This window comes from Homarus americanus, unplaced genomic scaffold (genome assembly GCF_018991925.1).
Source record: "Homarus americanus isolate GMGI-L3 unplaced genomic scaffold, GMGI_Hamer_2.0 scaffold30108, whole genome shotgun sequence".
Classification (NCBI taxonomy): Eukaryota; Metazoa; Arthropoda; class Malacostraca; order Decapoda; family Nephropidae; genus Homarus; species Homarus americanus.
This window is the reverse complement of record NW_024748109.1, coordinates 8314396-8337960: the sequence shown is the minus strand read 5'-3', so window position 1 is coordinate 8337960 and position 23565 is coordinate 8314396. Positions and strand designations below refer to the sequence as shown.

General features: G+C 35.0%; 2 protein-coding genes across 2 annotated transcripts; one reads left to right on the top strand and one right to left on the bottom strand.

The window, feature by feature from the left end:
* Positions 1-1292: 1292 nt before the first annotated feature.
* LOC121880034 (cation-dependent mannose-6-phosphate receptor-like) lies at positions 1293-22197 on the bottom strand. Its single transcript, XM_042387023.1, has 6 exons — positions 21923-22197; positions 12028-12179; positions 9406-9524; positions 8671-8798; positions 8103-8229; positions 1293-7702 (listed from the first exon to the last, which is right to left on the bottom strand). Exons 1-6 carry the CDS (start codon positions 22072-22074, stop codon positions 7547-7549), a joined length of 834 nt encoding a protein of 277 aa, XP_042242957.1. The 5' UTR covers positions 22075-22197; the 3' UTR covers positions 1293-7546.
* LOC121880033 (protein phosphatase 1 regulatory subunit 16A-like) lies at positions 13214-17087 on the top strand. The gene is made up of 2 exons (XM_042387022.1): positions 13214-13998; positions 15505-17087. The coding sequence occupies exons 1-2, from the start codon at positions 13749-13751 to the stop codon at positions 17058-17060; spliced, it is 1806 nt and encodes a 601-aa protein (XP_042242956.1). The 5' UTR covers positions 13214-13748; the 3' UTR covers positions 17061-17087.
* Positions 22198-23565: the final 1368 nt, after the last annotated feature.

The following is a 23565-nucleotide window of genomic DNA, read 5'->3' as shown; positions in this document are numbered from 1 at the left end:
ACTCTCCATGATAAAGACCTAAAGACAATGATGCAGCGAGTGGTGCACCTACTATAATAATAAATAAAGCCACAGAGGTGCAACTAAGGGAGCACCACTACTAAATAGACTCAGACGTGTCAATATTGCTGATGTTGCTCTCTTTGTATAGATATTTTTCCGGCTACATAAACTGCTTCAACTTCAACCAAATCTTCTAATAATAAGTTATGAACCCAACACAATAATTTAATGAATGGATGGATGCAAGCTCAGTGAGACACATAAATGTGGATGTTTTCTCCCTTGACTTTCCAACAGAGAGCAGTACAGTGGTCCCTTGGTTAACGAACGGTTCGATTAACGAATTAGCTCCCATAAGGATTTTCAGTTCGATTAACGAACAAAACTTTGACAAACGAAATCCTTATGACAAACACGTTCGGCTGTGCACATCAGCTGATCGGCTAGTCAGCCAAAACAGTAATCGGTTCTATGTTTACATTCGTTTCCAGTAGAGTAAATATCAAGAAGGTTGTGCTCTTTAATATTTTTGCATTTTTTATATTAAAATTATTATTAATTTTAAAATTTGGTTAACATATTGATAATATATGCTGTACGGGAACTAGTTTTTTGTGTGCCCATCAGCCGCTTGACTCACCCGCCAAAACGTCTCTGTTCAAATTTGCTTACACTGGAGGAAACATTGTTTATTGTTGGTCTCTTCAATACAGAGTATTTTACATTTTTACATTAAAATTATTGGTCATTCTGAAATTTAGTTAGCATATGATAATATATAGGGCAGTGCAGTGTTGATTTAAATAAAATAATTTTAATTACAGCTAGTGAACTTAAAATTTTATTAGTGAAATTACTGCATCAAGCATGGGTGAGAAAGATGATTTCCCTCAGTGTTCCTCTCCAAAAAGGAGAGAGCATTTTCATGTTCGGTTAACTGTCAGTCCAGAGGTTCCTGACATTATTATGGAAGGTGACTCGCCTTCCAAGAAGCATTAAAATGCTTCTCTTCTCCCTTCTCCACCCCACACTTCTAATTCCCCCCCATCATCATCATCATCCAGCAACATTCTACATACACACCTCAAAGTAAGTGTACTGTACTGCATTTTGTTTATACTTTGTATGTACTTTTCTGTGAGTTGGAACCAATTACCCAATATCCCATTGAAATAATATTCGATTAATGAACGACTCTGTGGAACGAATTGTGTTCATTAACCGAGGGACCACTGTTTCGTATAATAAATCACTATCAGAACTGAGAATTGATGCAAAGATACTTGAAGAAGCAATCATAATTTAATGACCATACAAATATACAAAATGCTGAATACCGATCTTATACTCGTCAAAAGATTTTCTTCTTCCAAGATGGATTGTGTTAAGTTTATTTTTACTGTCACAAACAAATACAGTGGATTACATTACAATGTGTTTAAATCAATAGCCTCTGAAGTAGGGAATTTCAGCACCTGTAAAGTATCTAAATATGATCTTAATGCCAATAACAGCTGACATCACAACCTCACATTACCTGACTCCATCAATGGGAAAAATTATATCACGTACCCTTCATCCCAAACCAAATCCCATACACCATGGAAAAAAAATAGAAAGAGAAAGAGAAATTTAAGTACAGCACTGTATATTCTACTTCAATGGCTCTCCTCAGACAATTTTGTTGTAACAAGAAACATAAACAGGATCACTCCACTTAATTCAGTTGACAAATTATTACTATTCTTCACTGAACATAGAACATGACCCACTGTAACGCACATAAAATATGCAACACACATTCTTTTGAATAAAAAAAAAAGGCAGAGCAGAACCAAAGTATCGGGAGCTGACTGATCATCCTCTTGAAAGCTTATAGACTTGCTCTGTGCACTCACCTCATTTACAAGCCTCTGTTTGTATCTGCTTCCCCCTACATTTCACTAGTTTGTGGTGTTTGCTGCTTTGAATCTAACTATTACAGGTATTTCAGCCTCAACATTATTGTAACCTGAAAGATGGCTGGTAAAAATGAATCAAGTAACAAGGACTTGCAATACTCCATAAGTGAGGTGAACATCATTAGTTTGGATGTGAAAATAAATATTTTAATACATTACAATGCTGGTGATAAATTGGTCATCAGTGCAGGTACAACATTTAAGACAATATCATCCATGTTGAATTGTATTTTTTTCTTAATTAACAGAGCCAAAATCATGAACAGCAACACATCTTCCACAATGACCTCCAGAGTAAAATATTTTTTGTGTAGCATAGTTTTGCATAACATTGTTTTACAGGCACCCATATATTTCCATACATTAAGTGCAGTGTGCATGAACTGTACTTTGCCCTGGCAATTGTTTAAAAAAGGCAGGTAAACCTATACAGTACCTAAAATTTTGGTAAAAAGAGGAGAGTCGGAGATGTGTTTAGCTGGAGTAGGAATATTGTACCAAATTATTAAATTATTTCTTATAATCACAAACCATTATCTATTACTAATTGAATATTGTACAAAAATATTTTAGAGAAAAATTCAGACAAACACTATAACTCTTGTTACACATGATCATCTGCAAAGGTGTTTACTGTACATTATATCAAAAGTCTTATCATTTACTGTAATTGTCACATTAATATTCATACAAAGCATTACAATACAGTGTAGTTCAAAGAAACTAAGTGCATTAGCCTACTCATTTATCACAAGTGTCTAAAACAGCCTTCTTTCTCTACTGCATAACAATAAAATTACCATCTGTTTAAATACATTATATCACCTTTTCTGACATTCAGTGCAAGTTAGAACATGCAAATTAACCTGCAATTTTTACCAGATAAAAAAATATTAAATAGTCAAATAACATTTAATTTGAAGGACTGTAACAAAATATTTCTGAGAACATGAAATCACATCAGGTCTGTTTTAACTGATATTCTCCAAGAAGCGAATAGCTACATCATTATCCCACACACTATTATAACAGACATCAACACACCAGGAAATTCACGATTAAGTTCCTAAAAAAATATCCATAAAAATACTTCTAGGATCTAAAGCTTTGCTGCTAATGAACACATATCAAAATAAATTGTTCCTTGAAAAAATATCAGATAGAATATATGAAGGCACATTTATTGACAATTATCATGTAAATACAATACAGATATCAGTATCATTTCTATTAACTGACAGACGTGCATTACTTAGTGTGCAACCATCTTAAAACATTGCACACCCACTCGCTTATAAATATAGGAATTGGAAGGAGTTTAAGATGACTTAGTAAGTCCATTGAACAAACAAAATAAATCTTTGCTTAACCTTCAAAATCTACAGGGTGTCCATAAATGATTACCCTAAAAACAGTATGCTAGCATGCTTTAATCAGGGTAATCATTTGTGGACCCCTGTACTTGAAGATTGTAAAATAAAAAAATAAACAAAAAAGCACCTTGACTGCCACTTACCAGCCAAGACAGGTAGGTGACTATTTATGCATAAGCAGATACACTTTTATTCGCAATAAGCATGACAGAATAGTTTTTGCGTGCAAGACGGCAGTTTCCTTCACATCCAACAATGAAGATACTGTAGTACATGTAATCACCAGGCCATTGAAGATGGTAATTTGTCATGTGAAACTTACAAAAAACACCACTTATGATAAGAAGGTAATACAGTACAGTACTATACTGTACTGTACACTCTTAATGACAACCAACTCTGGCTGCCACTCTGCTTGACATCCAATCTTTAAGTGGCTGCTTGACTGTTATGCACACGAACTGAAACTCTGACTCAATTCTCAACCAAAGTCCCTAAACATACTAAGGGTCTGTGCTATCCACCAATCCTATGACCTTTTTTTAACAGAAAAACATAAAAGGTGACTGCGATGACTGTTCATATCATCAGCTTATAATCAACAGGAAATGTTGAAGATGAGTTTTATGAATAATGTTTATACTGCATTACACTAAACTTTTACTTACAAGCATCACAAGATGTATCTAGTTTTGATGATAAATAAAGCTATAATATTGTCTTAAGTCATAAGAGTGTTTTCTAGCAAAGGTGATACAAAGAGTGTTACAACTTCTCAATTAATTGTTTCTTAAACTTAGTACGTACAATAATTTAATAATTCACCGAGTTGTGTAAAAACCATATTCATCCCAAAACTTAAAGCATAAATCAAAGAGTACAACTATCCTCTCATTAAGGCACAGACACAGGTATCTTCAAATGAAAAAATCACACGTATTAACCATAACCCTAAAGTAATATATAATTTATTATTCAAAATATTGTTTCCATATAAGAAACTTTACATGTACATGAAAACTTTAATTGTTCAAATTCAAGAAGGCTGAATCCGCAGGCTCAAGAGCTTAACTTTTGGGTGCAGATCTAAAATAATGAATTATAAAATAGCATCCTTCACCTTTATGCTAGATGCCATAAGAATACCCATTAGCATGAAAATATCCTGAAAAAGGGAGGCAGCTGAAGAGCTTCTGTTGCTAAACATCAACATGTACAGTCAGGGACAAAGTTCACTCCCACGGTGAGACTGAGTCACAAGAATGAGTCTCCACACTTACTTACAAATACCCCGCTGTTATATTTCATTTGGGGCCGATGCTGCTTCATTTTTGGAAGGAGCAAGCTTTTGACCCCAGCTGTACTCTCCAATCAGCTTAAGTTTGACAATGGCTACCTGATCTTGTCACAAGGATCCTCACTTCATATCCAGCTTACCTCAGTGTCCACCATCTGACCAACTTCCTAGGTTCTAGCCTCTAATCACAAGACATTCTCTTTTACACCAACTTTCCCAGCAATTTGTGGGCAGCTGAAACTTAAATCACATTTAAGAAAGAATGCAGATGACCTTTATCAATAAATAAGATACAGCACTCCTTCCTCAATGCTGATTACCCATGTATTGTATTGGGAATACCAATCAGAATGATAATTTTGTCAATTAGTATAAAAACTCATCCTGGGAGGAGCCCATGATAACCCTTTTTAAGGTACAATACCTTTATGTCAATGGGTATCCTATGAGCTCTGGTATAAAGGCAAAGGAAAATATTAATTTTATATTTATTAGATTTTTAGATCCCAGGCACATCAGCTGGCCCTTGGAGATTGAGATCCAACTGTCAAGACTTGCTAGATATAAAGAGTTTCTTTGTTCTGATGTTTAGTTATACAGTAACTGAAGTGACCGATCCTGAAATCCTATTTTATATCTGAGCCTGTAATAAGCTTGGGGCTTAGGAGCTAATGAGAGACCTAACCTACAATGCCTGGAACATTAATCTGAACATCAGCCTTCTCTCCTACAAACAACTCTTGTTTTATATCATTCAACTAAGGTTTAACCCTCTTGCACATTATGATGCGAATTGCTTCAAATCATTAGGTAGCACTATTTACATCGGTGAGGCGAATTGCATCATTAGACTTTTAAAACTTTGCGCCCCAAAAACTTTTCAAGGAAATTGTGTAAAATTTTTCGTGTGTCACAGATGATGGCATGATCTTGTGAAGGAAGCTTCCAGAAAGTACCAAAGTGTGGGCGGAGGTCAGTTGTTTGTCAGTTTCCTCCCGTCAGTCGTGCTGGTAGGTCGTATTTGTCCCTTCTCCTCTCCCACCCTCCCCACAATTAGTCATTCAAAATTCCAAAGCCACTGTTAGAAAGCTTATAAATTCTGCTTCTTTAACTCTGATAATAACTTGGTAAGTTTTGAGAAAATATCTGAGATATGATGCTGGAAATACAAATAATTTTTTTTTTATTCAGAGTGAAAAATAGTCTTATTCTCATCTTATTTTTTCTGCTTATGTTAAAAGACAAAAGAATAATGAAGTCAGTGATGTATAAATCACGGAGAGAAAAAAAAACCTTGTGGGATAAATTGACCACAGAATGAAGATGCCCAGACCACACATGACTGGTTCCATATTACTTGTGTCGTGGTCACAGAAGCTTAAAAACTTATTGCATGCATGGGAGGGTTAATCGTAATTTAGGGTGTACAACCCCAGAACTTCCTGCTTACCACAACTAAGTGAACATCTGAGAGAGGAGGGAGGGAACTTAAGTTTTCTTTTCAGGCTCAGTTATAAACTGATATTTCAAGATCAATCCCTCATTCATAACCTCCTGGTAAGCCTATCTAGAACAACTCATACTTTTAAATACAAAAATTCAGCTAAAATAAAAAAGGTGAGACATATTGTTATAAATTCTATGCCTGAAGCACACACTCTTGTGTCTGACCTTACCTCAGATCAGTCTAGATGACACATTATTCCATTTCACAGCATGGGGTAAGTCCCCTAAAACTTGAGATACAAAGTATCAAAAAATATATGCATCATGGTTCATACAAATAATCTGCAGAGTGCCTGGGTAAGATGATGACTTCCACATACCACACCCATTTATTCTTCATTAGGTTGGAAATGCACGTAAATGCTTGTAAATTGTAAGGTACAAAACCACTCTTATGTTAAGGGCATAAAAGAAACATCAAGAATTGTATATCCCAACTTAAAAGAAGTCCAAAGTACTGTACATCATAATGCCAGCACTTATCTTTCTGATGAAGAAGCACACAGAAGACTGACTCCTTCAGCTGGGGAAGTGGGCAGCTATGTGTCTTGGTTTATGACTGAGCCTGAGATGAATGTGTTGTGTGACAGGCAACTCTTTAGTTCTTAATCTTAGGCAACTACAGCTTCTTTCTTACTTCAGGTTACTGTACTGTTGCCCAACTAGCATAACTTAGGAATTCCCTGGGATTCTAAGCTCGGCACCTATAGTGGGCATACTCATGAGTTGTTCCAGGCTGGCTTAGAATTGTAAAGTATATCATTCAACTAGCACATTATTCTTCTATTAAGTGTTAACAAACAATATAGAAATCTGATTAATCCTGATCTTCAAGCATCAGCTAATGTCCCATTAACAGCATGTTTATCAATTCTATTCGTATCTATTCCAATAAACTTTGTTGTTTCCTGCATTATGAATTGACTGAAAATTGGCTGAAGTTATCCAGCAAACATTAAATACAATAATATCTGGTGTGCTACAGATTGAATACAGTATATATTAATATAAAATTAAATTCACAAAAGCATATTGCAATGCACAAAAAAGGACTAGATTTTATATTACCTAAAATTATCAATACAGTATACAGTATTGTATTTGGTAGATAAAAGTAATTTGATTATTTGATCCAATCAACACAGATCTTTCGGAGATATTCAACTCAAATTTTCAAATTTTCTGAGGATGAATTTGTTTCTATAATACAGTATATGATAGTGATGTCCTAGTTTCAAACGTTTTCCAGAATCCTGATATACTGTAATACACTGTATTACAAAACAAGGTATTCATATATTAGTTTTGTAATGCTCAATACTGCTGTACTTTCAATACAATGCCTTACAAAAGTTTTTGGCATAAAAACCTCTCAATCACTCTTCTTGTTTATGACTAAATATTTCCTATGGGTTGAGAAGTGATGAGTCACGATCAGTGTCCTGAAGATCCTGGGCCAGACGCTCATCAATGGGAGAGTAGCCACCATAGCTGCTGGGAGCACTTCCTGTTCCCCTGGCACCACAGTAGCGGTCACAACGAAACACAGCGCCACATCCATCCTAATAAATAAAAATAAACATTCACAGTTAATTTACACCAATGTAACCAGTATAGTACTAACAAATGGGCAATCAGAAAATTATGCCATACATGGCCACCTGTAAAAGAAAATAAGAATCATAACATACTACAGTATATAAATTTACGATAGAAATGAAGCAACTGAGTCTACTGGGCTCTGATATCACCCCGAGTTGTTGCACCAGTCCTATATTCTTGACACACTATTCTCTTTTGCATTTCAGTACATAAAATGTAAATCAGAATCATTTTTTTTTCTGAAAACTTGTTAAGACACACACCAAGAACAGACTTTTGAATGCTACCATTTCCAGATTTTTGCATCACTACTACGAATATGTTGGCATTTTTTTTAACCAGTCAACTAATAACACTTACAGCCAGCATGTTGCCAATCTTGAACCAAAACTCCCGATTTGGTATCTGCTCCACACCTTTAGCCCCCTTCACCAGGCGCAGGTAGAAGAAACCAAAGGTGAAATAAGAGCCAAAGATCACAAGGAGTCTGAAACAATAAATACATATAATAATAATCTAATAAATAATGGTGTCTCAATTTTACATTATCTTTACATCAAACCTTATGAATATAAATAAAACCTTACTAATCTAATATGAAGTTCATTCAACATCTTAGTCAAAAGGATGGAAACCAAAGGTAAAGTAAATCTAATTCTGTAGCATAGATCAGATTTATCAAAAACATGTACTGTACTGTATATCATTTTAGTAGCAATTATTATTCCAGTATTTTCAGTTAATTCCAAGTCATACAAGCTTACATTGATTCAGCATTTACTGTATATAGACAATGCAAGTACTGTATACAATTCCACATGTACAGTACAGTATAGAGACAATGCAGGTAGAGTACACAAAATGTCAGTACTGTACAAAATAATGAATACTGTACAATATCCGAAGGCCTCCATAACATATAACTCACATGATGAAGAAAATGGCACCACCGCTGAGACCTTGATTCGATAGTGAACAAACACAGCTATGGCGCACAACAAACATCATGGAGCATGTAAGGGAGCCATGAAAATCCTCCAGTATTTCAAGTTGTACCTTCAATGAGAACAGAATATGTTGTACGTATTAGAACTTGGTAAAGAACTGTTAAGGTTTTGTAGGTGGTATAGTGAGTTAAGTAAGTGAATTGGGGTGAATGTTTTCTACTGGACACATCTATTGTCTACTGACTAGTTTCTTTAGGCATTACAGTAGTTTATAAAAGTATTGAATTTAATAGGAAAGTTGATAAAAACATCAGAAAGTGGTTTTACTGTATATGGCTGACACTGCATATTTTAAATGGCATTTGAAGTACAGTACAGCAGTTAATGTTTTTGTTTTACAATTATCAATGAGCCTACAAAGTGCACAATCATAGGGTCATCAATTTGATTAGGTGGAATGGGTAGTATGCTGGTAAGTGGTGTGGGAGAGAAAAGTTTTGTCTGGCATACATGTATACTGTAGTTGTATCCTAGTTCCCTGGCATATTTTCCAAAATATACAGTACAGTATATATAAAATAGATAATTTTTTTTAATAGTAAGAGAATGAATGGATTAAAGATATATATTCAATCTTGATTATCAGAAACTAATCACAGTATCATCCTACAGTACTGTACAGTATATGTAACAAAAAAATATAAAGAACATCTAACCTTGTGTTGCTGATGGTCACATAAAAACAAGATGTGAGATGCTCCTGCGGTCCCATTACATTTTTTGTACTTTCCCTCCAAGCCTTTTGCACCCAGAAAGGTCAGCATCAATGAATTTCCTATGGCAGAAACATAAGTTAAATAAACATTATTAAACACAAATAAACTACTATGACATAGAACCATTAAAGTAAAAACAGTCAATATAACGTAATCATACTGTATGTGGAATTTTGTTTTATCATTCTGTTCATATTATTAGTGCAGGGTGGTAGAAATTAGAGAAACATAGATTAACTCTCCAGTCACTCTTATTACTGTACTGGAACAAATAGGCTCTGCTATGGTGTTCCACTCCTACAGGATCACCAAAACCTTTTAAAATTTTACCAATCTATTTCACCGACCCTATACATGGTTGGTTTATACAGCCAGTGTCCGCTTGACAAACGCGATGAGTTCCTGAACACCTGTACGTTAACCAGATGTATGTTACATGTGTACTTGCTCCAGTTATCAGCCATTAGCACATCCATCCCCATAAACCCGCTATGTAACCGTCTCCAGTCAGTCATTCATGCACACTGCTATTTCCTGGATATCAATTCCCTTCTCTTCTATAACTCCTTCAACTTTATCCTTCCATTTCCTTCTTGGCTTCTACCTGTCCTTCCCACCATGTGCCTTTTATTTACACACTCATTAAATAAAGTTAAAGGGCCTGAGAGTGAATGTGGCAAAAATAAAAGTAGTGATTAGTGGCATGAGTGAGGGACCCACAGTGTTAAGTGGAAAATGGCCAAGTGCTGTCTGTAAGAAAGGTGGCGGTAACAACTTAATTCAATAATGTGGAACGTGTATGGAAGGTGGGTACAAAAGAGGTGCAATAGAGTATATGGTAGACTGCAGGATTTTGCACAGGTGACCATTAATCTATTGCAAGGCTGTAGAAATTCAACATTGTGGATATGTCTCTGGAATGCATCGATTGAATTCTTTTACCTGGGTGACATGATCAGTGCCAGTGAGGGTGCTAAAGCCTGCTCAGTTGCAAGAGTCAGAAAGTGTCTTGAGGAAATTTAGGGAGTTGTTGTCTTTACTGAGGGCAAGAGGACCTTCCCTTCACGTGAAAGGAAGAATTTATGCAGTTGGCATGAGAAGTGTAAAGTTGAATGGTAGTGAAACATGGGAAGTTAAAGATGACAAAAGCAAAATAGAGTGGGTTGAAATGAGAACGGTGAGGTGGATATGCAATGTGACACTGAATGAGAAGAGGCTCTGTTCAAAGTTAAGAGAGTGGCTGGGTAAGTTCTGCATAGAGATAGGCTGAGATAGTCTGGGTCAAGAGCTCCATGAACCTAAATATGAAGGGGAGGAGAGACTGGGGGAAATAAAAAATTACATGGGGAGAGGTTGTAAGAAATGACATTAAACTTAAGAACCTGACAAGAGAGACTGCAAGAGACCATGCAGCATGGGGAGCTGCCATCACATAATTGTGGCTAACCCACACCAGCATGGGATATGGCTGTAAAATGATGATGATTTTGATGACTAATATTATCCATCTCACAATTATTCATGAGTGTTGTGGTCAATGTGGTCATCATTACTGTACTCTGATAATCATGGTCAATAAAGCCATTCACTAATACAAGTATTCATGAATGTAATACTGTACAGGAAGTCCCCGACTTACGAATGCCCATCAATAAGAATGAGGTTAAACTTAAAATTTACAGTATATACACTGTACAGTATTTTATTTACCTGATGACTTTTTTTTTACTTTCATTTACTGTATTTTGTCATTCTATTTCTCCTTTTATCTGAAATTAAACAATTTTAGTTGTAAATAAGGACTTAAGCTATGATATACCTGTAGTGGGATTTTAACCATTGTTTTGTAAGTACGAAACGCATATAGCGTGTGTTCTGACTTAAGTACAAATCCAACTTACGAACATCCTCAGGAACGGAACCCGTTTGTAACCTGGGGACCCCCTGTAGTCAATATTGGCAATCCTTCATCACCATTTTACAGACATTATTCATACATATTATTCACAAACACAATGATGGACACTGGCCAATATTTTTCTTGTCATTCTTCTTGAAAGTGATGGTCAGAATTGGGAACACAATATTGTACTGTATTACCCTTATGAGTAATCATGAATGTGATCAGATCTGATTAAAATAACATCCAGAAAACCCAAATTATGACGATATTTACATCTCAATTTTATTTTCAATGGATGAATAACTCAGGCATGAAAAATAATTTTCAATATCTTTGCATTTTATTTCTAAGAGAATGAAGATTTTATTCACACCTTTGATAAAGTTCAAATAAGGGTTTAGTTACAAACAGGACATGAGGACATAAGCTATAAACAATATTATAGCTTACAAAACATTCTCCAAAGTATTTTCAAAACTACAGGACTATGATGTTTATGTTACAAAATTTAATATAGGTTGAATACTGATCAATATCTAGAAAATTTTAGTTGTTGATCTACATTTTTCAACTCACTATAAAAGAAGTTCGAGTACTGTACCCAGCTCTCAGAATTTAGCAGTCAAATAACATACCCATTAATTCTACATGGTACTTACTAGCTTTTGTGACAAGAGTTCTGTTGTTGAAGCCGAGTAAACTGTCTGTATCACCTAGGTTCCAGATGAAGCTCACATTCTTAAAGGCTGGATCAGCGTCATCACACACCACAAAGGTATAGGTGTCTTTTGCACTCAATTTTAGCTCTGATCTGTAAAAAAAAAAAGTTTCCTATTTTAACTTAATAATCTTAAGGTGAAATCTAATCTAATTTAAGCTAATCAGGTGAAAGAAGCTGGGGTGCTAATCTTCAGGTAATCCCATACCTCCCCTCCCACAAGCATAGACTTTGAAGCATCAAAAATATCTAATCGCTTCCAAGTGAACAACACAACCCCAAAAAGGCTTTCCTATGCTCAACTGTGAAACAATGAAAGTGTCATACAAAATACTGTACTGTAAACATATATTGTAAAGCAAGAGAACGGCAAATATAACATGTAGAAACACCTGTACAGTACAGTGCTCCACATACACTTGGTGAAAGAGGACTTTGCATTCAGTTAATTGTGGAATTTGGCAATGTTTAAATGAAGCTTGAGAAAATATTTGTAACAGACAGGAGACATTAATTAAGGCATTTTTTTCCCAGTATTATCCTACATCATCAATACTGTACTGTACTGAACTTAATCCTATCAACAATGAATAGTACCTGTATTATGATTTTCTGAGAATTTTATATCATCAACATTTTACCAAAAGTTACATAAAATTAGTATATTAATACTGTACATAGAACCATTCATGAAGCAGAAGATACTATGCAGAAAGAAGGTTTAAGAGTCCTGTACTGTACTGTACTGTCCTGTCCTGTTCTGTTCTGTTCTGTTCTGTTCTGTTCTGTACTGTACTGTTCTGTTCTGTACGGTACTGTACTGTCCTGTTCTACAAAGAATATGATAATAAAACTAGAACAGTCCGAGTGATTATGTTTGGTCACCTAACGAAATATATTGTTAATGTTTTCAAATACTGTATATACTAACACATAAAAATCACAAATTTCAGTGTAAAAAATATATTTATAATCACAAAGTAATGTAGTCTTATCAATTTGCCTAACCACATAACAGATGTGGTACGTATATCATTGTATGTTGACAGTACTGTACAGTACAGTAGTCACCTGATATGAGGAGTCTCTTTTTATATATTTTTTTTATTACTGTATATTCAAAACACTAATTATTTAAAAAACAATTTACAGTAGGAAGATGAGACGAGATGTTTAATGTTCATATGTATGAATTTGAATCACCCCCAATCAGACACAATGAGATTAGATAAGATACAGAGCCATGTACCAGCTAAACCCCTCTAGTTACCTCATCACCATTCTCTATGTGATAGTGACTAGCCTTCCTCATGGACACAAAATAAGTATTTAAGCTTCATAGACAAATATACCAGAAAATTCAGTGCCAAATGGGGTAATGTGACTGTATAAATGCTTTACACTAGTGTTCATAAGACTAAGCAGTGACTCACAACCCAACCTCCCAGCCCAAGTGAAATAAAAAGAGAGAAAAAAATAAAATATTGAATTTCCGAGTTACTTTTGCACTTTAATCACGAGGAAGAATAATTACCAACAATGAGCAACAATAGTGGTCATATTCAACACTTATGGAACAAGAAAACTGTCAGCCATTCATATAAGACTTCTTGTGCATTTTAGTTTGTGAGATAAAGTACTACGGTATAAGACAACACCAAGATGGAGCACACTGAGCTCCTGCTGGAAATGCAGCAGCTTGATAAAATACCGCTGACTGAGCGAGTAAAGCTGGCACAAAAGAGAAGGAAGCAGCAGTTAGCAAATTATGCAAAATGGACAAAAACAGACACAAATAGTAACAAATCAAAACCTAAGAACAGAATTCATGTAAAATTTACTCCTGATATACAAATTATGGATATTGCAGCGAGGGGATCATTTGAAGAACTGCGCACATTTCTCAAAACAGGTAAGGTGAAAATTCATCATCATATAAATCATACACAGCTACAGTTTCCTACCCTGATTACAGAATGAACCCGATACATATTTTATTTCATTTGCCCAATAAAGCACGCGGACTTCTACATATAATCAACACCTCACCCTGCCAGGATTCGAACCCACGGCCAACGACTGTGACCGGGGAACGCTACCTCTAGACCATCAGGATATTGTACTTTATATGATAATAAATACTGTATTTACACAGGTAGTTGGATAATCTTTGATTACCTCAGGGAGTTGCAACCCTACCTTGCCAACTAAGTAAGAAATTGTAAATCCAACACCATTTACCGTTGTGTGATGGCAAAGATCAGTTTTATGATAGTTGCTACCCGAATGCTTTTCCTGCACTGTCACTACCATGAAAAAGTGAGAAGCAATAGTTTGCAATATTCTGAGATGTGATGATTGATTGATTGATCGTAGTAACAACATCCCTGGGGAAGCAACAGCTTCCAAGATATTATGACTCAATCTCATAATGGTATAAGATGTAAGATTGTGTGTAAGTGACAGTATAAATAAAAATGTATATCTACCCGAAATTACGAGTTGAAAAATAACCGCTCTGAGTGACAATTCTGGCTCCTCTGGATCTCAGGAGGAGAACCTATTTCCCCCATAAGTTATTAATACACTGTATATCGATATACCCGTACTGTACGATCAATCACCTTACAATGGCTTTTTGAGGTCCCTAACGCCATCATATAATGGTCAACACCTGTAAAGTGAAATTATTTTGCTGTAAACATTTTTGGCAATGAGCAATGAAGTTTCCCCTCTTCCTCACCCCCATGACTACACCTAAGACTTGTTCACCCCAACATTATCACCACTACATCTATATCCTGATATATTAATAAACAGTAGGAATAACATATCTATCAAAAAAATTATCACAAGCATTACAAGTGCTAACCCCCGGGTCAAACGCACGCACGCACGCACGCACGCGCGCACACACACACACACACACACACACTTCTAACAACTTTAGATACACTATTTCTAGTTTTTTAAGTATTTTGGCTATTTATTTAGGATTTATTTACTCACTGCCATTTTGTCTGGTCCTAAACAAAAAGTTTGTTTATGATTCCCTTTAAATAATAGATTATAAAGGGCATAGGAGTTTGGTGTGTGATCAAGGAATTACTCAGTCATTAAAACCCAGATTCATTCACAGAATTTTACAACTATTTGTAGTAAATATAACACTAAATGCCAGGTGTCACTATCTGCACACTCATGTTATGGTAACTCATCATCAAACTGTTAAGAGGTAGACGACAAACAATGCCATACCATATCATTTTAAGCTCCACTTTATGTGGGCATGTAATGAATCCCATAATAAAATTAAAAACAATATTAAATCATATGAACAGCAATACTGATGGAAATACCTGTACTGTACTTAACTTTAAGATATCTTTGTTAATAGCTTAATGCTTTTTCTTTTTAGGGGCTGACCCCAACATGATGAATCATGATGGCCTTACAGCTCTACATCAGTGTTGCATTGATGGCTCACTGGATATGGTATCACTGTTATTAAAACATGGAGCTGATGTAAACATTACTGACCGAGATCTGTGGACGCCTCTTCATGCAGCTGCTACCTGCGGACACTTCAAGATCGTCACTACTCTTATTAAAGCTGGTGCAAATATAACAGCCATAAATGGCGATGGTGACATGCCCCATGAAATTACGGAAGAAGAAGTAACTCTACAATATTTAGAAAATGAAATGCTTAAGAGAGGAATGTCACAAAATACTATTGAGGAGATTCATCTTGGGCCTCACAAGGCCATGCTTAGAGATATTAACAGCCTTTTAAAAACTGGAGGGGACCTTGACCAGCCACAAGACCAAGGCAGCACTTTTCTCCATGTGGCTATTGCTAATGGATATAATGATATAGTACAATTACTACAAGATAATGGAGCATCTCTAACAGCACGTGATGAAGATGGTTGGGAACCTATACATGCAGCAGCCTACTGGAACAATGAAGAAGCCATGGACATACTCCTGTCAGATATGAGGGTAAATTTACGAACTTGTACAAGCAACAGGGAAACCCCATATGAACTCTGTGATGAACCTGAATTAAAACTAAAGATTCTCCACAAACTCAGTGAGACACCAGATGTGTATGAAGTACCTGACAATTTCGACCCTGAAAGTTTAAGCCAAATATATGAAGAAATTAATTTGGAGGAATGCAATGAAAAACAAATTATTGATAGCTCTGAGCACTCAATAGCTGACAACAAATCTTTTACACTCCAAGATGAACAAAACTTTGCAGAAGTCGAAAGTGAAGAAGAATTTCAAGATTCACGGCACTCAAGCATTGACGATACACCTGCTACTCCGCTGATGAATATACAAACAATAGAACATCCTTCAGATCGTAGAAATTCGATCAAAGAAGCTAAGAACAAGGCTCTACTGAAGAGGATCAGCAGTGAGAGGCTTAACAGCATGGAGAAACATAATATTGTGAGTAACATTAACAAGAGATTAACCGACTGTTCAAATGGCATCAAGGAGACTGTACCTCCTCCCGATCTACCTCAATTCACTCACAATAATAATGTAGAGGATGAAAATCATAACTATAACTCTCTGTTTACTAATAATGTAGAACCTCTAGATATTCACCCTCCTTCAAGCCCCTCACCTGCAGCTCAAGCAACCAATAAGACAGAGGAAGATTCACGATTACAAGAGTTTTTCTACAGACCAAGGAAGAAGACGGCAGCTCCACCTCCTCCTAAAGGCTCACTGTTGGATCTTAAGAGACAACGCCAAGAAAATCGTCAACTGCAAAATCAATATCTGGAGGAAAAGCACAGGAGTACAGAACCAACGTCCACTTTTTATGAACCAGCTACACTATATAACCCACCTCCTAGTCCAACCTTATATCATTACCAGTATAAGATGGTTCTTATTGATGATGATGCTGGGAATAAATTCATTAAGGAGAAAAAGTGCACCATAATGTAAAAATTAAAAACTTTCACTCTTCACACAAAAAAAAAATCAGAAATGTCATTTTCTTAGTGATGCACATGTAACCAACATACTGTACTGTATAATCACTAAATTGGTAAGTTATGATTTTTTTTGACGAGGACCTGGCAAAACAGTGTGATTATTGGATGGCAGGTCATGTAAGCACAATATCCCCTTGTTATATGCAGGGTCCATTTCTGCAGATTAAACCCAATTCAACACATATTTTTAGACTTTAAAAAATTGAAGCAGGTGACCTCTGCTCTATATAACCTGAGTCATGTTATACTATATATATATATATATATATATATATATATATATATATATATATATATATATATATATATATATATATATATATATATATATATATATATATATATATATATATATATATATATATATATATATATATATATATATATATATATATATATATATATATATATATATATATATATATATATATATATATACACTACAGTATCTGAGATATGATAACAGTAAAGGAGTCAAATGATGACTATCAACAACAACACCAGTAATGTAAATGTTGGTGTTACCTTAAGGTACATACAGTACAATACAAACACATTAAAATCACTTTAGCATACAGTACATATAATCTTTGCAGTTAATAATTATTATTCAGGGTTGAGTTATGTAATATCCATTATTCAGAAGATTTTGTTATCTGAAACATGCACAAACTTGTTCATTTTGGATAAAATGGTGCTACTAATGTACTGTAGTTTACTTTAAAATATACAGTATCAATAATTGCATTCAAATAACTAATCCACTGTGTACCGTAGTGTAATAAAAAGCTATAGATATGTTGACCATTGGTGAGTCACCCAATTTATTGCATAAATTATAAAATAATAATATACAGTCCAGAACTATATTTAATACTATGTTCTGCACTCACCAACCATGGGGTAAATATACTGTACTGAGACCAGATAAACGCGCCCACGCAACTAATGGTTACTCATTATAATACCTTATACAAAAATGGGAAGTCACTGATAAACCAAACAAATATTTTTTTTAATGACAACTAATAACTAATTTTTACTCAGTGGTAACATAGATTTTTGAAATCCAAGAACACAAATTAATTTCCCATAAGAAGTTACAATTGATTTCTGCAGCTTCGACATGCACAAACTTTTAATAACTTTAATCCCTGTGTAAATTAAGTTTTTACTACAGTATATTAACTTAATTTTGTCAGAAAAACCATTGATAAACAAACACCATACACGCTTAAATTCTCTCATTTTCTTTGTTACATACAGGGACACTGAATTTACTGTTATGCATCAAATCACCAATTACACAAAGATTAGTGCAGTGTACAGGTACAGCAATATTCACTAACTTGCCATACCAAGGTATTACTATAATTCATCTCCTACAGATATTTTTTCTTGAGGTATTTTCACTTAATCATTATTATTATTTTTATTCAAAGTACAGTACAGTAATAATTATACTGCATTCAACTACCTTGTGATTCTACCTGGACACATTAACTCTTGGTGTTATACGAATTCACCATTAATATCTGATACCTGGTGAGTCATGACTCTTGTGTAACTTTATATAATAGCTATATTGTATTAATGATAGTGCTGTACCAATATTTCATTGTAACTTAGTACAGTACATACAGTACTGTACATTTCATGAGCAATAATTCCCCAAACCTGACTTAGTTACAGGTAGTTATTTTTACTTTATATTATATGAACAATATTACCAATGATTCATAACATATTTATTGATATTAGTTTTATAAGTATATTGTATTATAATGTATCAACATAGGAATCACACCTGCTTCTAATCACAATTAATAACTATATATTCTATGTAGTAATGAAGAGACCTTTCAGTGTTTACAGGTTTTCCAAAGATACTGATTTATTAAACAAACAATATAGTATACATTATATCAATATTTCATATGAACGAGACAAGTCCTACTGTACTGTACAGGGGTGTCCCAATCTTATGAGATTTTAATTTTTGTTGCTGTAATTAAGTACATTACACAAAGTATTACATGTACCCTACAGTTATCTATGTGTGTAATGTTCTTCACCTCACAGGAGACTTGGTGTATGTGACAATGCTGTAGATTCAAAGTACCCCAACTGGGGGGATTTTACAGTTAATAGTCCTTTTGGTATTGTATGTACTGTACTGTATGTGATATATTATGTTATTGGACCGTTGTCTCCGTCCCCTCCACAACCCCCCTTGACTATCACAGAGGCATTGCCATATGTACCGAGCTGCCTGTGAGGCAATGAACATTAAATATGCAGGTTACTGTACATGTAAGTACTCTACAAAATGGGTACAGTATTGTACAGTACTTAATACAGTATAACTAAAATATTGTTTGGATAAATCTTTTTCTGACAAATAAGTAAGTGTACTGTACAACTTTTATATTAGGTTGATCAGCAGGGGTAACTATGAGGTCAAGCTGGCAAAAGCAGTCAGTCCCCTAAAAGTCCAATCTGACATAAGAAAACTATTATCTATTATTATCTCTTACACTGGCATATGTATATAAAATTTTTACTTATGGGAAATTCAAATGTAAACATCAATAAATAATGAGATGAGAGATTATAGAACAGTAGATTATGAATTAAATTACACAAAACATTTACGGTAATACGAATACACAGCAATTCTACCCTCTTTTATGGGGTTATACCAATATTGTCAAGCAATAATTTCTGTAAATATTATTATAACTTATAAATTTGTCAATTAATAGTTCACTTTTGTGTACAGTACAGTACAGTATGTCAAAGTATAAAATATATATTTTCCAGTAATATGTAGTGGACTGTCCTTATGTGACTGAATAATAAAATGCTTGATAAAAATACAATAATACAGTATTTTTTATTATCATTTAGCCAGAAAACCCACCAGAAATTTTTATCAGTAACTCAAACAATGATGATATGTACAATGGGTCCCTGGATGATAACAAGGGATTGCTCCTGAACTCCTATATACAGTCCCACTAGGTAGATGACTTGCTGCAGACGGTAGAATATCAGAGGTTGCCCAAAAAACCCTCAGTGCCGCCAGTGGATCCAAACTTCGGGCACGCTAAACTAAGGTAAATGGAGCTAATACCTGTATATCAATTTTGAAATAAAGTAAATAACCTGTCATTCTGTATTGCTAATGTTACAGTATGTTGCAACATTAGAAGAAACTGATGGAGGAACAAACCACTAAAATAAACAAAACACACTCAAACTCAAACTAATCTAACATACCTAACTTAAATGCATTCTTAGATTGTTGAATTAAGTTAGGTTAAACCGTTTAAATAAATGGCTTAACATTAAGTCTGATATCAGCAGTTTAAAATCAGCTTGCAGAGAACTTAAGATGAAGCTTTTTTTAATTTGAATTATATATCTGGGTATTTCTGGAGTGCCCAAAGAATCAACTATGTGTTCTTCATCATAAACAACTAACCAACTATGTGTTCTTTATCATAAACAACTAGGAACTGGACCCATGGTTGCAGGTACATTCACTTTGATATCAGGCACTAAACTGATCAGATGCTAACCGAGCATCGCCGTTAAAATGTAGACACAACACTGGCAACAGCATTGCACTGCGGAGATGCCCATTAGGAAAAGCCAACGGTAATGAGTGGCAGTATGTAAGGGATTTTACACATTTGTATGTACGTGCTACACCAATGCGGCAGTGCCAGTTCCTAAAGAGACTGTAGACTAAAGAAAATCATGGACAATCAGCCATGGCAACAGCACTTATACTATTAAATTAAATTTAATGATATGAAAGACTGCAACCATTGGCAACTATATAATTCTTACAATAATGGAACAAAATCACTGGCGATGCTTAATAAGTGTTCGCCAACTTCATTTCAAAATTGATGTACGTATTGCATTTTGAAATACTGTATTCGTTTTTCAAATCTTGCCATACAATTCATAACAGAGTAATGGGAAGGTACCTAGTAATTTTTATAATACTGTCAGACCCGTGTGTAGATCTTCAAATAAAGTTGTTACAGTGCAAATGGAAGATAAACTGGATCATATGAAGAATTCTCCCCCCCCCTGCACCTTGTTCTAACTGATGAATTGCTTTCCCTCACTAGTTTTAGTGCTTAAGTCAACTCATGAATGTATTCAGGACACAAAATTACAACATATAAACAAATACTTTATTAAAAATAAAATAAAACATAATTTAATGTGGTCAGTTAGGTTAGGTTAAGTTAGGGACTAACCAAACTGACCACATTACCTGTTGCGGTTACCTAGCCCACAGGCTGTGTGGCCATGATATTGCATACTCAATGAATAGAATCCATTTCATTCAGGATTTTGGATTATAACAACATTTGTCTGGTGGGTGAAATTTTCTCTAACCTAACCCGATAGCCTAATATTACGGCCACTCAGACTGTGAGACAGGTAGTAGGGTAAATATTCCGTAGATTCCATGCACGTAAATTACTATGGAAAATAGCTTTTTAGGCTTTTTAACGTGTTATATGAATGTGACTTTGGAGATACGACCCAAAATTGTGGCTTAAATTTCTATTATTATTATTATTGCTTTGGTCATCCGGGGAATCTTAGGAATTTAGGTTAGGTTAGATATAGTTCCTGGGTTCTGTGGTTAGGTGAGATCAAAATTATTCAAAACGTCAAAAAAATTTTGGGAAACATAAGGATGACAGAAACGATAATTTTATCCTAAATTTATGCAACTCATGATTGTTATAGAGGTTTATTAACAATTTTCTTTAACTTCACCTTTTACCGATGATTGGATCCAGAGTCTTAAGATATTCATATTGAGTTTTCTTTTCCTGGTCTGGTACAGAACTATCAATGACACACTTATTAGCATTGACCAGCTCCAACACACACACCATCACCGTCACCACCACCTTCACCATCATCATTATAAGCTTGTGAGTGTGACAGGTGATGACTCCAGGTGTTAATCTTCTCACTTGTAGTTTGTTATGCGTCACAGTCCTGCTCGCTCGTGAACCACATAAGCTTCATCAAGGTTCTTTTAGTTCTTTTCATTTATTACTTTGATCCGGATACTAATACGGTTCTTTCCTCCTGCACGAAATATACAAATAAACCCTTAAATTCACCTTAATTAATAATCAAAGGTGTTCAATTGTATCAGTAAAATAACTGTAATAATGGTGTCTAAATTGAATAATATAGTTAAATTAGATGTGGTCTGCGGTTGGGCTTTTAACCCCAGTTTAAAATACAAAGTTTAAAGTTCCGGTGATAATTGTTGTATGACATATTGACGTCTTGAAGATGTTTTTATTAATGTTCACTTTATACCCTTCGCCAATGATATCGGAGCTTCATAAATGTATATAAAGTTTATATAGTACAGTATTCATTAATTTGACTAGTGCAAGGGTTAGTGTACAATGAATAATGCATAGAAACACAGAAAGACCCACAAGCAACAGAAATTGCTCTCAAAAAAAGTAACAGAAATGGCCTCAATTAACATAAAGTCCCCTCATAAGTAACGGAAATGGTCTCAAGCAATAGAAAGTACCCTCAAAACCAACAGGAATGGCCCAACCAGGCCCATAAGCAATAGAAAGTACCCCAAAAGCAAGAGAGAGCACTAGTAAAAGCAACAAAAAAAAGGCTTCAAGTAACATATAGTAGCCTCAAAGGCAACGAAAATGGCTTCAAGTAACATAAAATACAGTACCCCCAAAAGCAACGGAAATGGTCTCAAATAACAGAAATACCGTCAAAAGCAACAGAAAGTACCATCCAAAGCAACAGAAATTGCCCACAAGCAACAAAAAGTATCCTTAAATGCCACAGAAATTACCATAAATAACTAGCAATACTTTTACTTTTATCCTCCTCACCATTGATCAGTATGTTAGCCGCTTGGTTGATGAGCCACTTCTCTTACACACTTTTACTTACTTTTATCCTTTACACCACTGATTGGCTCGTTAGCCGCTTGGGCGATCGGTCATGTCTGTTACGCACTGTTGGCAAGTACTGGCTGCTGAATATATCTGTACCTGCCACAGTGTCAAGTCTGGTCTCAAAAGAGTACACATGCAGTGCCATCACAATACTCTCTGATAGATAATTCCAAGAGTTTACATTTCTCACCCCAAAAAGTTTGACCTTGAGCTGTGACCCCTTGTGGGGCAGATGTCTGCCAACTCCAGTATGAACATTCACTCATCTAAGTAGTGTCCTCTGTTATGTTTTTTAACTTAAGTTAGCTCACCCCTTTCCCGTCTATAGCATAAGCTAGGCAGTTGCAGGCATTCTAATCTCCTTGAGTAGCTAAGTCTGTCCAATCAGCAGTGCCAGAAAAAAAAAAATCTTTAAAATGCTGTTACAGTACAAGAGTGCTTCAAATTGTGAAACCCCCAATT

Excerpts from the sequence above, each read along its gene's own strand:
- LOC121880033 (XM_042387022.1), top strand. The coding sequence starts at position 13,749 with ATGGAGCACACTGAGCTCCTGCTGGAAATGCAGCAGCTTGATAAAATA. Across the intron at positions 13,999-15,504 it reads GCGCACATTTCTCAAAACAG|GGGCTGACCCCAACATGATG; the intron begins GTAAGGTGAAAA and ends TTTTCTTTTTAG.
- LOC121880034 (XM_042387023.1), bottom strand. The coding sequence starts at position 22,074 with ATGATGATGGTGAAGGTGGTGGTGACGGTGATGGTGTGTGTGTTGGAG. Across the intron at positions 9,525-12,027 it reads AACTCTTGTCACAAAAGCTA|GAAATTCATTGATGCTGACC; the intron begins GTAAGTACCATG and ends TTTCTGCCATAG. Across the intron at positions 7,703-8,102 it reads AGATTGGCAACATGCTGGCT|GATGGATGTGGCGCTGTGTT; the intron begins GTAAGTGTTATT and ends TTTATTTATTAG.